Source organism: Danaus plexippus, assembly GCF_018135715.1.
Source record: "Danaus plexippus chromosome 3 unlocalized genomic scaffold, MEX_DaPlex mxdp_30, whole genome shotgun sequence".
NCBI lineage: Eukaryota > Metazoa > Arthropoda > Insecta > Lepidoptera > Nymphalidae > Danaus > Danaus plexippus.
In genome coordinates, this window is record NW_026869845.1 from 1,454,221 (window position 1) to 1,470,957 (window position 16,737).

Sequence of the window (16,737 nt, forward strand, 5' to 3'; positions counted from 1 at the left end):
TTTTGTATGTCGAACAGAAAATATAATTGTTCGCAGAGAGATCACCGAAACAAATTGTAATCTCAATATTTGATAACTGCAATTAGATGTGAATTCACAATAATAGATATTTATATCGTAATTCGATTCTTATATACATATATTTTAATAACTACGAAGTAGGTTTTACATTCGGAACATGAATTAATCGTTCGCAGTACATTTTAACGGAACATATTAAATATCAATATTTGGAGCAGTCGAAGGAAAGTAATAAATTGTTTTCACTTTAAGTTCGGTGCTGTTACCTTCATAACGCAAACCTTCGATTGATATAATCCGGTTTCTCGATACCGGTAATTTTGATATTAATTGTTGTCAGAATTATTTATTCTTTAGTATAGTGATGGATTATTACGCTTATATATATGCTTTATAGACTTACGTCAGTTACATTTGACTTATTATTGTGATACTACGGTATAAAGTTGAGTAATACCGTTCAGTGATAGATACTTGCAAATGCAAATGCAATTACTACCAACACTTCTATTCAACCGAGTAATTCATAATTTAAATATTAATAAATAGCAAACCAATATTTTGTTACAGAATCGTGACAATGAATTTTCTTTACAAACATGTATTGAGTAATATTTAGTTTTTAGCTATTTAAGAAGTATATGTATATATAATGTAGGTATAGGTATGTATCTTTTATTATATACGGTATGTCACATGTATAAATATTAACGAGACGTCATATAAAGAACTTCCTGGACTACATTAGCTATTAGCTTATGGAAATAAAGAACGGATTAGCATTTTAAAACACTATGATAATGTTCTTACATTTCTTTTTATATAAATCGTTTATAAACTGAACGTGATTTAAATCATTGCACATATGCAAATATTGTTTTAAAAATATATATTAACTAATGACATTCGATACAGTACAATTCCGAGAATTATATTTACATGCACCAGAATCAACCGAAGAGAAAATCAGCTCACAAAAAACATAAAAACTTACCTTTATTAGTATCAAATTAAAATATTTTATGTGTATTTCCCTAAATGTATATCTCGTATGCTTATAAAAGGGTATTTATTGGTAAGTTTTATTCGTCACAGCCCACTTAATGACGCTGAGAACCAGAATCCAGCAATTAAACGGTCCATAGCTTATATTATAACGACTATCTTTATTGATATTAATTGCAAGTAGCTGCCGTGTGATTCCGGATATGGATGGATGGTGAATATTCTGCTATACTACAAACGAGTGACACTTCTTAAACGACATTGTTTTTTGTTGAAGATCTCGTATTATCACATGAAATGTCTTGCTAATACTATTAACGTTACTACACTGTAAAATTTGTGCTATAAAATTCACAATGACCATTCTAAATCGAATAGTTCAAAATTATTAGTTTATTGTCAGAATCATTTAAGGAAGTGCTACACTTTTTGTGATTATGAAAAAGGATCCGAGCTGGTTTTCCCTGTATGAATTTCAAGTGAAATAAACACAAAAGGACTTTATTATTTTCGATTACCATTTGTAATTTTTTATCATTGGTTTTTTCCATGTCTCTTTTTCCGTAAATTTTTACTAGTAGGTGCTCGTTTTCTTGTATTTTCCAATTTCTTATGACGTTAAAATACTAATTACTATTCACAAAAAAAGTACGTTACAACGTCACTTAACCGTATATGGTTTAAAAGTATTGAGTTTAACGACTTACGTGTAAGTTAAGCTTAAGTAACAAGTTTTTTTGCATTAATTATTAATATCTAAAAAGAATAAAATATATGAAACCTGTATAGTACATTATAAGAATTATAAATATGTAATATTATAACTTTGTATACAAAATCTAAAAGCATACAAATCTTAATTAATGATGTCTGTAAAAACGTCACATAATTCAATTATTTACAAGACAAAACCTTTAACTTCATGAAACAATGGAAGTTGTTCTACTTTTACATGAATTGGTAGTATTCGCGGCTTTATTGAAATAGAATGTAAATACAATCGAATAAAACACAATTATACGATTATATGTAGCCGATGTAGTGTTGTATATCTTCCAGTAATGCAGTCCAATGGTTTGGTAGGACATTAGAATCGGTAAATCGGTACATCGCTAATGGTCAACAGACTTATCTCAAGGCCTTCAGTGAAAGGACGCAAGAATCTGGATCATCAAATTCGAAGCTGCACGAATTATTGTATCATAAATGTATGCAATCATCGAATAATCGTATTATGTCTTCTTGAAATACATTAAAACGTCAGCTACATATATTTAATTGTAATAATAATGTAACAAAGTCTACTTTGTGGTAGAAAAATTTTAATTTTCAGTAATAATTTTTGTGTTTTAATTTGAATCCGTCGATTCAACATGCCCCACGTCGAATGGTTCCTATAAGGCCGGTGAAACATAGACACCATCACGGAATATGCAAATGATGCTAAACTGCCGTGTTACGAAATATAAGCGACCGATAGACGAGATAATACCTATAAATAAGGACAAACTCTTAATGGCGAAATACACTGATGGTGTGAAATCACGACTTGAAAATTATTAAAGCCATTTCCATCACAAAACTAATTTAATAAAATACTTATTTCGATCATATAAAATGAACTACACGATTCTATATCACAATGAATAATTATCATAAATATATTCTCGATCGACTTACTACCAACTATTCTACTAGTTTAAATAATTTTCATTTATTACAGCGTTTTTATTGTCATAAGCTTAGAGAACTTAATCGAAAAATGTTTATGCTCTCTTGTATTCGAGAGTAACTAACCGTTTATTTGTTTAAAGTTTTAGCAATAACTTATTTAAAGGCACTTGTATTATGTTTTCATTTTACTTACGACTTGTAGTAACTACTAGCGGTGCAAGAAATCACATATATCTAATTACACTACACGCTTATTACAGGCCTGTCAGTGCTAAATATTTGCATAAATTTTGTTGTGAATCGATGCTTGTGAAATAATACTTCCTGATCGGGGATACATTGTACGTGCTTATTTGAAGCGCTAATACAAACAAATTGAAATTACATTGCACCTGAATTTTAATCTCTAAAGACCTATAAATATATGCCTGCGTCTTATGAAATTTTGCTTACACTGTAAACTTATAATTTAAGTATTGATGCTTCACACATTGTGAACATTTATCAAACTTTCAATCGGACTTAATGATATCAAATACAAATCTTTCGTATGAAATGTTTTAGTTATCAATAGCGTTTTGCTCCTGTGTTTGTAATTTATAATAATTAGTAATTACCGTTACATGTTTACAATCAATTAAAATGCTTTCATACCGAATGCAAACGAACGCTTGTGCTCACGTCACAGTGTTTTCTTTTATTTTTTCTGTCGAGTCATCAATAGAACTTAAAACGTGAATGTTTTCGACGCCCAATCCAACTCTCTTTGTCCAATTGATTGTAATTGACTGGATAAGTGAATTTCAATAGTGCCATACAAAATTTTCAGAAGATACTTTTGCTTTTGACAGTATAAAAAAAAAACATTTTTTGCGCCGTTATTTTATGTTCTACCTATTACAGATTTACAGTTATTTATTTTTTTATTGGTGTATTTGTTTATTATTGTGACTTTATGTGTAAATTTCCACTTTATGTTCTGTATTTTACCAACTTCATACATAAATCACACATTGTTACATTAAACGCGGAAGTTGTAAAGAAGCCGTTGTTAACAAGGCAAGTTTTTTGTTGAAAGGTCCAATGTCCTTGATGCAGCGGGTAATGTTTCAAAAAAGAACTGTAGTACGTATGCAACTTTGCTCCCAACTATAGATCAAGACGTGGTGAAAACCCATGAACATTCTGCGAGAGATTACCATCAACACGAGGCTTTAGATCTCATTGATATAAAGATCGATTTATGTAATTGTGAACATTTATTTATATGCTGAATATTTAACAGTATTTCTAAATACAGAGATTTAATCTCATAGAGAATCTCATTATAATTTTCATATATCCGATTTCCAATACGGTATTTCTTGTAAGTTCCACCGAATATTCGTTTTACGAGAGTGAAGGTTGACGAAGCAAGAGCAAACCGGATCCAACACGGGGGAGCGTATTCTGTAACTGGAGCAGACGGCTGGCTCGAATATCGCCCCTTATGTCGATTATAAGATTTTCTTTCCAATACCGCAACACCGCAGTTTCTCTTTTTTGCGACTGCACCTGCGATGTGGGACATTCTCGCTATTTATCGCGATATCAACCCTGATGAATATCAAAACAGCTTAAATTTAACTTCAATATCTAAAGACAAATAAATATTAAAGATTAAACAAATTAATTTATCCAAATGAAATTACATAGTTTACGATTGTTTATGGTTTCATTGATGAAGAATGAAAGTTGAACTCAAGCGTTGTTGGGGTTGCATTTTAAAATTTATCTCAATATATTATGTTCCCTGTTTTAAATTTGTTTTTTTTCCAAATATAAGAACATTTTGTTTTGACTAACAGGGTATCGCATTCGACAATCATCACGCAAAGGTTGTAATGGCTACATCAAACGATAGATTATAAATACAATTGAATAAAACAGCAATTTCGCCACAACGTCCATATAAAATATAAGCGAAGTCGCCAATAAATATCCAGGTGAACATATCTGTTAGTATGTTATTAATTTATGTAGATACATACACGGGAGCGTACTCGTTGAATGCCACCGACAGGCTACTAGCGTGGGAACTCGAGCGGCCGTACTGTTAAACTAACTCGACTATATTTTACGTCAGATTTCGACTAACTCTAGTTAGGGTTCGCATAGACCACGACATTAGAGCCACGAAAGGATTGTACATCCTTGTGTAGTTTGAGGTATGGCCCTCTCGAATTTGTTACAATTATTGTTATTTGTTAATTGTAATTTAAATACTGAATATTCATAAGTTAAGGCTCCGAGCGTGCGTTAACGTGGACTCAAATAATGTAGATATGATTTTTTATGGTGATTCATTCTGATATTAACCTTAAGTGTCAATAAGAAACATCCTTGCATCCATCTGTCCTCATCATAATATTGGATTGACGATTAGTTGCCTACTTGCTACTACAGGTAGCAAACTAATCACTTCTCGGCAAAGAATTCTGAGTCTTGACATTTAAGTCACTTGTTTATGACAAAACAAAACTTATAAGGTTTCAAAATTTTAATAAAACAATATTTAAATGAATTCTCGCGAAAGTCTTAGATCTCATTATGAAAGCATAATTTTTATTTAAAAAACATTCCTCTGAGTTATTAAAACAACTAACTTGTAACTATATTTTATAAACATAATGTTATTAAATTACCGTATATTATTATTTTGATGAAATTGCTTTGACTATGACTTTATTAATCTATCAAATATTATTAAATCACAATACTTAATAAATTAAAAAAATCATGTTCAAAGCAATTCCATCGCAATGTTATATTGTTCAAACATAACTACAATAACAAAATATAATAGTTAAATAAAACTTCACGACATATAACTGTGTTGTTTTTGCTTGTTCAAAAATAGAAATCGTGAATTGATATATCAAGTACCTTAACCTGCAAACGCAACGATTTGGCGTGAAAGTGTATGAAACACTCGTGTGAAAGAGATCAACAGCATGCCAGTGACCATCTTCGTAATGTTAAAGTTTAAAGCTACTGTCGTGAGGCGTGACATCTCCATACACTGGTATTACTTATTCTTGATATCAACACTATTTATACATTTTATTTCGCGTCTAGGAAACATGACAGCTATAAAATTTATTGCTGTCACTATGGACGCTCCAAGCAACATTTATATCTTAAATATATTAAGTAAAACAGCGATACGTACATAAATCACATTGACAATTGAAAATTTCGTTGCCAATCACGAGTTTCGAGCACCTGCGCTTGCACTTCGCTGACCCGTTTTTGAGAAGCGATGCGAAGCAAGTCATGTCTGTAAGTGCGCCAATTAGAGCGGTAGTATTGTCGTGGAGTATATCAGAGTTGGTAATCACTAGCCGCTGTACTGCGTTCCGTACGGCGACACTATCGCTACCATCGCGATTAAAACCGTTAATTGTTGCTTATTTTTGAAATAAATACAATACAATTTTGTAGACATTCGATCACTTTGGAAGTTAAATGGACGCATTGTGGATAGCGGCCTCTCTAACCCATGTTAATTAAGATAACGAGATATAGCCAGTAAACCTAAATTACGAACGCTATCCGAGGATTTTGTTTATTATTAGATTGCAAGATATTATAGCTAAGATTGTTCAAATTATAGTTCCATTCATTCTACCAGATTGTAGGTTATTGTTTAAAAGTAATTATCATTAATCACAAGAAAAAAAAACGTCTTTATAAAATTATCATCAATGTGCCAAAGTGAACCAAAAATATTAGACTAATAAATACAATATTATATTTGTGTTAATAGCATTGGTGCAAATAAATATTTACGTTCGTAATATAAAATTAAATTTTGTTTTCGAACAAGAACTTAATGTCAGTGCGGTACATTTTGTTATAATGTCCATGTCAAAGGTCAGGAGTTAGAAAACAGCCTAACATCGATTCAGTTTCTGTTGTTACTTAATTATAATTTTTTTTGATTATCGAAGTTATATAATTATTGAAATTATTATTTGAATATTAGTTTAATGTTAACACTTTTCCATTAACATACACAAATAATTTATTACGTAAAACTTCTGTCGGATTTCTCATGTTAAGACGAATAATTATAAGTAGATGTGTACGAAGTTGGTATTATGTTGTGAAGGACTTTATATAGAATACATCTGTGTATGTGTGTGTGAAAACGGAATGATTTAGTCGTGATCCAATTGAGAACCTGAGACTGCTATGTCACAATGCTCGCCAGCCCACATGCTAGACAGCTAACAACCCCTTATTGGAATCGCGAATTAAAAACTATATAGATTGATTTATTAAACAAGTTTATTTTATATATATATATAAAATATTAATTGTATTTTAATATTTCATTTATATAGACGTACTTAAGACATAATTATGTTATTAGAATTTTATACGACATGGATTTAGTGTTATAGGGACTTTATAACTATTTATTATTCATACAGACTTTACGTCCGATTTAATAAGAATATGAGATTGTTGATCATATCTATAAATAAATTGTAAACTGTTTATCTGACCATAATGTTTATGCTCCATCGAAAACACGTAGTTTTTGTAAAGTTATTATTAAATGGTTATAAGAATTTCACAAAAACGTGTCCTAATAATAGCTGGTTAGTCTTTCGGCTATTTATAACTAATAAATGCCAAGCAATGCGTGGTGGAAATAAACATTTACTGAATAATGTTTTTTGACACTTTAATGTCATGTTTGTGAACTACCAACACGCAATAAAAGCGTAACAGAATAAAGTCAATATAATATGTATTTGTTATAAAACTTTTGACATTTCTTTTAACGTGACATCTTTAACATTATGTTATATTTTACAATGATATTTATATAACTTATTGGAAGATATTGGGTTAATGATAAATTTGATATAGGTACACATTATGTTTTTTTTATAGCAAAACTATATTAATCACAATTAGTAGCAAAGTTAAATTGCGACAACGTGTAATAATTAACCATAGATAGCAATTTCCTCTTGTAAAGATCAGGGGTCAGATGATAAATAATAACATGTTCTCACATGAGGTCACCATCGTCATGTTATAGAGGACTATGTGTGTAATTATAATCTTAAAGATCTTAAATATCATGAAATTATCAAAAATCAACAATAATTTATATGAATAATTTAAAATTTAGTTAACTTTTTTCGTATAAATATTGGTGAAATCTTAATATGCCACGTGTATAAAATCTTTAGATACAGCATTAATGGTCGACGATCCTGTACATGATATAGTATTAATGGTCGATATTCATATCTGAACACTTTATAATTGTATCAGTTAACAGATGTAATTCTATACTTGTTGTTTCGGTTCGCGAGCTTGCTCTAATTCATCGTGTCATTTGACAGGCCTTTCTCATTTTACGTACTTTATTTCAATAAAAATATACAAAGTAAATAAACATAAAAGCATATTTTACGATTTCGTATTCAAAACAATTAGCATCATCAAGAAAAGTGTGTACGTAATATGTAAATTACTTTCAAAATAACAAACATTATTTTACTTATATATTTGCAATAGTGGGATGTTATATATGTTTTTTGTGTTTGTTATAAACAATAATATCGTATTTTCGGTTAGCTCGCTAGCGTTACGTGATGGTTTCTCGACGGTCGTTGCTGCGTGACTCGTTCGCCCTGGTTTAATACAGGATCTAAACACTCCGACCAACTGATTAATTAAACATTCAGATACGACTATGAAATATTTTTAATTTATAAATAGAATTAATTTGATGTATTTTAATTTCTTAATTTATAGAATTCGAATAACAATAAATTTTAATCATTTCGTTTCTTTTCTATTTCAGATACAAAGGAAAACATCCTTGGACTGTCATCAATATTACTGAATTGACAATGGCATATATTTTCAAATATATTTCCTGTGCTAAAGGTTTAGCATATTGAGTCTTTCGTAAGCAGTGCACGGGTTTGGGGTGAATAATGGGAAAAAGGAACGCACGGATCAAGTTTGCACATTCCATTGGTCCGCCGAGAAAATTGAATGCCTTAGGAAGTTTCGAGTAGCACCCAAACCCACGCATCCACGCACTATTCAGTTACCGACGCTCTAGCGACTGCCAATAAAAGTACAAGTCATACCGGGTTATTATAACTCACTTATTTAAACGTAGTTTTACTTACTTAAGTACAAAGAAAACTTACAACTGAAACGGTAGTCATGACGGCCACTGCTCCTGAACTCTCAAAATCGGATTTTTTTGATTTTGTGACATCTAATGAAGTGACGGACGCTCAATATAAACAGCAAATGCGATCAGTCAACGTGTTCATGGAATCACCTGATTCAAGATCCAACCCTTTGTTGTCAGAGGAGCCCAAGGAGCAAAACAACAACAACATACTTGCCGTCAGCGGTGGTCAGTCGACCAGCGCAGGTATGACGACCGCCACCAGTTCGAATCCACTTCAGAGTTTCGACTCTATTTGGAACGTAGATCGGGATCGCGACCGCATCGAGACAGCAATGTTGGAGGATCTCAACAAATACTATTGGAATCAAGAAAACGATATTAACGGAACCCATCCATGTTCTGATACAGCAATATCAAATAAATTAATAAGCAATAATACGGATGGACAAATATACACACTGACAGTTTTAAATCAAGACATTAATGAAACAAACACTAACCGCTATTGGGTAAAAGAGGAAGATGTTTCAATGTCAAGTCCCATAGACGTTGAACAAAATCCCTCCTTAGACCTGGAATCTATACTTAACATGAATGGATTTCCAAATGATTTCAGTCAAGATACACTTAGTAGTAATATTCTGCCTAAAGTAGAAAACTTCAACTATGAAGATGGAGAATCGGAAACACAAACTACAGAATTAAGTTCAAACAACTTGGTCAAAATTGAACCATTCAATTATGATGACAGTGAATTTCAAAGTAGTGACAAAAAAGATGATTCCATAATAAGCAACCCCACATTATTAGAAGTGGAATATAATAACAATAACAACGACTGGAAATTGACCGACCAAAACACAGAATCAAACGAATCATTACTACGGAGTGCCTTACAAGGAAAAGCTTTTATTAGATATAGTACAATTCAAAAAAATACTGTCAATAAATTTGACGCAGAATCAGAGTTAAAGAGGGCTATTATTAATAATAACAATAAACCAGATGTACCATCTATGTATCAAGATAACAAAGATACCGATTCTAGCCTTTTGATGGCCATAGCACCACCAAACGGTAATGTAAATATATCAATATTATTAGAAGAACCTTCAGCGACTGTCTTATCGAATGGAGATAATCCTACATCAACACAAAGCATGGACGACATTTTACTTTCCCAACTTGATGCTAGTTATCCCGACGACTATGAAAAATTGAAGCGGATAGCTACTGAACTAGGTGAATCAGTGCAACCATTTTGTACTGTAGAGCCTATTGATTCCGTTCGTAATGTATACAATATTCATCATGTAAATGGCGAATTAGTAACTATGATTCCAGCAGGAGAAGTTCAGTTGCCTCAACACTTACAGATAGTAACGGCATCACCCACGGTGACGAGTACTAAGCCGGGAGGTAAGAAGATCAGAAGAATCCAAAATAAAAATTCACCCCCAACAACACAAACACAGTCGGGGACGGCTGTTCAAGCGGCGACATCTACTTCAAATGGTGTCCGAAAAGAACGGTCGCTACACTACTGCTCTATTTGTTCTAAAGGTTTTAAGGACAAATACTCTGTTAATGTGCATGTGAGAACTCACACCGGAGAGAAACCCTTTACATGTTCTTTATGCGGGAAAAGCTTTCGACAGAAGGCGCATCTCGCAAAACATTACCAGACACACATCGCACAAAAGAGCGCAGCTGCTAACGGTGGCTCTAAACCTTCGAAGAGGTAACCACAATCTCTGTCCTAGGCTGTTTGCATTGATTGTCAATAGAAATGACTGACTGTTAGCAAGTGTATTTTATATTCACATGTAAAGGCTGAAATATAACAGATGAATTTTTGGTAAGGTGCTAAATAAGTAATTAAGGCAGTTAAGGCAAGTGTAAAGAATGTTAAGTATTAAGATTCTCAGCCGTTATTATGCTTGTTAATTTGTGTGTAATTCCGCCCGTTACCGATTACTTGTAGCTTTAGATAGGTTTAGCTGTAGAAATGTACATTTAAGTGTTTTTTTTTCGAGATTATTTAAACGAAACATTCCCTGCCTTGCAACAATTATCTTACAATTTTTATGCACTACTTTGAGCTAAATATGTATAATTAAGTTCTCTTTATTGCAAAAGTAAATTTGAAAAAAAAATAAGTAATCTGATAAATCACCTACAATGATGAGCAAATTTAGGATTACGATTTAGATTGCTAGCTCTGTAATTTCTCCCGCAGCGCAACCGACTCCACTTTCTAAAAATAATGAAAAAAAGCAGAGTAAAAAGAACGAGCATTCTGTACCTACCAACTATCTTTCACCGCCGACTATAGTATACTTACTAGACAAGAGTTTTCGTCTTTTTTTCCTCATGTCGATTCATGAATAGAGCCACTACAAAATAGAGACTGTCGTTTACAGCTTTCTCGGACACAGCGAGCTGTTTACGGTTGAGATTTTAAAACTGCGTTGTTTTTTTTTCATAAAAGAGATATATGTTTACTGTTGTGCACTATATCGGTAAATTTACTTTAATAGCCTTTTACAAAGTGGCAGTTACATAATTTTCTTCAGCAGCACGGTGAAGGGTAACTCATTCTAAAAATGAAACCTCTCGCCCGATATTGGGAGGGACCTGATTGCACTAAGATTGCTATTTTCAAATACAACTGGTGTTTCAATCGCTATCTATAAAATTGTGCTCCCTTTCTCATCTAACAAATTGCCTTTCTTTGTTCCTTTAGTGCACGAAGAAAAGGTTCTGATATTTACGATAGCACCGCGTACCTATTATTAAATTAATGTATGATCAAATGTATTTACAGACAATCACTTTCAAAGCTATGTTATTTTAACTAATAACATTTATAGAACAGTTATTATTTCTTTTTTATATTAACTCTTTGAATTATTGTTTTAAATTAATCTACTATTTAAATACGCAGCAAATTTATTTAAGAACACGCATTTGAATGAACACTTAAACAGGAATCTTTGGTTTTTATAACTGGTATGAAGTCGTGACACAGCAGTAATTGTATATCGATTTAGTGTCAAACTGCTGGCTTTATCTCATTTAGATTTTGTATTAAACTTTATATTATTATGACGTGGAAGAATAGCTCGATCTTTTATAGCATTAAAGTATATCAGTTTTATTGGCAGCGTAATGCCATGTTTAAGATAAATACATATCTGACTTGTATGGCGACGCGGAAACATCGACGCGTCCGGGAGAACAAGCCTTTAGCTTTTAAGTTTGTTAATTTTCAAAAGTGAGTCATAGTTGAGGTTATACGGTGGAATACAAAAAATATAATGTAGACGCATTTTTATGGAAGCAATACTCAGTAATACTCAAGACATTTTACAAAACGTATTGGATAGTTTTTGATACTCATTTTTTAGCTGCGTTATTGAATCAGTTTGTCTTGCCGAGCAAATACTGATATATGTACCTATTTACTTTTAAGTAACGCATCACTGCCTTTTAAAGTTTCTATGAATGTCCTAAAGACTAATATACAAAAATAATATTTACTCTAACGTAAGACGTTGTATCTATATACATATTTTTTACATTCTTTATAATTTATTTTAAATGTAAACAGGTCTTGTACAATGAATTAATGATACTATTACAGGTTAAGCCGTATTCAAATACGTTTAGGTTTTTCTATATTACTGTCAACAATTTTATTAAAATACATCATAGAAATAATACTTTACATTTGATTTTTTAAATCTATTAAACTGTTGAAGATCCGTTGTAGGTACCTATTTTATAAACCTAGATATAAAATCAGTAGAAAAATCATTTAAAAATACTCATTATATGTAATCAGTTTGTATGTAAAACGATCTGTTCGTTAACAGGGAAACTAATTTGTGAAGTAAATTTATGCTCTTGTATCTCATTAGATGGTATTTGAAATGTTAGCGAATTTATAGTTGTTATTATAAGCAGTAAGAAACTTATGAGAGATTTACCAATTAGTTATAAGAAACTATGGCTACCTTTATATTAAATACGATTGCATAAATGGTTGTTAATATATTCATGTAATATATTAAAATATGTTGGTTTATATGAACTTATTCGAAAGAGATTTTCAATTTGATCGATTATATTGCATTTGTTCCTGAGTTGATTTTTAGATTTTATTATTAATATCTTGTTTATAAGATGTCTATTATAATTGAGTAAGATGTAATTTAATTTTTATTTAGAAATTTTATATCAAGGACGATGTGGATGTGGAATGGTAAGCGCGGTCAAAAGTGGCGCCTTTTTGTAAATATATTTTATTTATTTTGGCATTATTATTGTTGCTCAATTGCTAAATTTTATAAATCATTGTCCACTATCATTAAACTGAAGCCGTCCTGTAATTTTTTTTTATTATTATTTATTGATAGAATTACGGTTAAGATGAAAATGAAAAAACGAAATGGTAATTTTATTTTGACTAACCCGAGCTGTGATTTTTGCTAATGTACGTCTAACGAAACAGTATCAGATGCAGTTTTGTAAATTATAATAAAACTGTGAACACAACAGCTGTTATAAGCTGCGGGCCGATTACATTAATTGTCAGTCTATCCAGGGCTAAATGTTGATAATTTGCAGACCGTTGTTTGAAACATATCATCCCGTTCGCTTCCTACCAATAGCAGATTTCCTCGTATATCAACAAACTATCATCTGTGAGAGCACAATATAAATTATCAATGACGATGTTTAATGTAAGGTCTTCCAGTCCGAGCTACATTCCATCATGTTTATCTTTTGCAGTATTTTTAATGTATGTAGTCTGTAGATCTTAAGACATATGTTATTGGTTTACATTAACATTTGTTTTGAGGAGGGCTATAATAATTTTATATCGTTATAAGACGTACAACTAAGTGAAACATAAATAATATAACTACATAAGTATTAACATAACAAAGATGCTGGATTCGTAATTCGTAATGCAAAAGATTGACATGATATTAGTACTATGTATCATCAATTTACATAATCTGGTCATAGTCTCAGTATCAATGTAAGCTTGCGTAACTTAATGAAAGTAGCTACCATAATTTTTTACACATATACAGTTTTTGTATTGAATTTCTTATATTTTTACTTTCCTACTTAAGTTTTGCTAATAAAATGTTTTTAAAATATGAACATTTCTTTCATTGCAACTTCCTTGTTTAGGCGTACGTGTTTAAGTGCTTGATAAAAACTCTTGTTATTCTCGTGATTGTATCGTGTGGCTGTATGTTCTATACTTTGTTCTGACATTTAAAATAACCGGAACTCTTATTTACTGACCTATGCTATAAACGTAGGATTGGAGCACTAATCAAGTAGTATTTTCCTTGACGTAATACACAATCTTTAGATTGATAGATTATTACAAATATTGCCATTAATTTTCCAGTTTTACCAGCAATTTAAGATAGTTAAGAAACATTAATAGGACTTCTTAATAATTTTCTTTATGTCGTTGTATCTTGAAAAATAATAAGAATTTAATATTAAGTTTACATAAGCACAATAAAACGCCTTGCTTTACACTTAATTTGACATTAAATTTTGTTGCTTATTAATTTTATCAATAAAATACAATTTTATTAATAGATAGCGTGAAAGTGTAAAACATTAGGTGATTTTCGAACTAATTTATTTGATTAAAAACTTTATTGGATGTACAAAACGCTTGGAATCTAACATTTTAAAGAATTCTCAATATAAATGCCCGTAGATTATTTCTATCCTAGCTCTTTGTCTACATACCTACATTCAAAACTTCATCCAAACCCAATAAATTTCCAGGTTATTTAAGTACAAACACATTCATAAATATAGATACCTATAAAACGTATCTAACGAGATTAACAAACATAATTCTTAATGTCATATGCAATTGACACGAAAAAAATTACCGCTACCACTTACAACAACAACTACAAAAGCGTTTGGTTCTGTAGTTGTTTGGTATAAATAAAACTGTACATCCTAATACAATTGTGATAGAAGTAAGACAAGTAAACAAAAGACATATAAAACAGATAGCAGGTCTCTTTACTAGCATTGTTCCGAGGAGTTCCATCGGTTGGCCACACGTCGTAATTAGCCCATTGTGGGCAGCGATGCTATCGACGCTTCCGATGGATTTACCTGCAGCTTTCCACTCATTGTTTACAGCTTCGATATATAATAGAAAAAAAACGTCTAAGTATTCAAGTTGTTTGTAATAAAATGTAAATTAACTTTCATCAGAATTGTTAGACTGGAATTTCACAACCGGTTTTTTTTTGTGCAATTAAAATTAAATCAATTTTTTTAACTATTTGTTTCATTGCTTCATGTCGGCTTTTTACTTATAAAAAACTATAAGAAAGCTTATTTTCTATAAAAGTTCGTGACGGCATCTTTTATAAAGAGAGAAGAAATGTATATAATATTATCGGTAGTTTCTATGCAATGTTTATAATACACACTTTTACAGTTTTACTGTAGTTATATTTTATCAAATCTTTAAAGGAAAAAACTCACAAATAGTTTCACGTATCCATAATGATGTGGCAAAGACGACAGAATTAAATAGATAAAAATTTTGTATAAAAAGTATTGACAAATAAAATATGTGTCTTCCGGTAATTTTAATTGATTATAATGAAGCAATAGTTTCGCGATAAACTGATCGTTGTAACAAAATAAATCCTCAACTATAAAACAGACTAAGCTGCAATTTTAGAAACTGATATGTAAGTGTTAGTGATTTTATAATAACTAACAACAAAGGCTAACAACTTCGATGGTAAGTTACGTCTTGTAAGCGCTCTTTCTCTTTCTGATAGTGCCTGAAATATTAGTTATCGAGAATACACCATGTCGTCCAAGGTAAGTATACACTTGGGCTTTCTAGTTAACTAACAAGTAACAATCAATACCTCTACAAATTGTTGATAAATGAAATGTAAGAAAATTATTCGCAAGTAGCAAAGAAAACTCCCCGTATATTCTGTATTGTGAAGGGAATGAACTAACGTTTAAGTTAACACTTAGGACGAGATAGCGGTCGGACAGAGCTGGAGAGTGCGTAAGGAACCAGAATTGACAAATGTTCGCTAAATATATGAACTGTCATTCGTGATTATAATGAAGCACGCTAACTTTCTAACAGCGATGTACTGTTAATTCTATTATAGGTTTAAATAGCTTCCGAGATGATATAAATTATATATGTACTTACATATCTTTTCCTATTTGTGGAATATATCAATAGACTGAATCTCTCTTGTATTTAATTAATTTGTTTGCAATTTTTTCTTTTAATAATAAAACATATAAAATCTTACTGTTTATATATACTAATATTTTACACATCGTGGCTACGTAAAATAATTTTATGCTTCATAAGACAAAGACTTTTAAATAAAATTAACTGCTTAGTTCTGTCAACAAAAAATATTCTTATAGAACAGCAGACGTTAAGAAGCATCGTTTCATGAAAATGATCGCCTAGGAGCGGAGAAAGAAATATACATGTCTCATATCTGACACCAGTTTACTTAACAGAATTTTGCATCGTCAGTCACACTACATTGTTGTATTAACAATTAATAATAATTGAATGAGGGAATGAAGAATGAAACGATGCAAACCAGTGAAGAGCAAACAGAATTTAATCTTAATATACTATGAGGGACCAAACGAAAAGGTCTTAAAGTTATAAATAAAGAAATATTACTTTAAATACTATTTATATTCCTTTAAAAGGTTTTATTATTCACTTTCATTGTTGTCATTAATTTGGT

At 31.1% G+C, this 16,737-nt stretch overlaps 1 protein-coding gene across 1 annotated transcript in view; it reads left to right on the forward strand.

Moving 5' to 3' along the window:
• LOC116768351 (uncharacterized) overlaps nucleotides 1-14,098 on the forward strand; it is a 38,589-nt gene extending 24,491 nt beyond the window's left edge. The window contains exon 2 of the mRNA XM_061526869.1: nucleotides 8,573-14,098. Coding sequence (XP_061382853.1) covers nucleotides 8,947-10,665 — 1,719 coding nt within the window. The 5' untranslated portion in view covers nucleotides 8,573-8,946 and the 3' untranslated portion in view covers nucleotides 10,666-14,098. The remainder of the gene's footprint in view (nucleotides 1-8,572) is intronic.
• The last annotated feature ends 2,639 nt before the right edge of the window (nucleotides 14,099-16,737 follow it).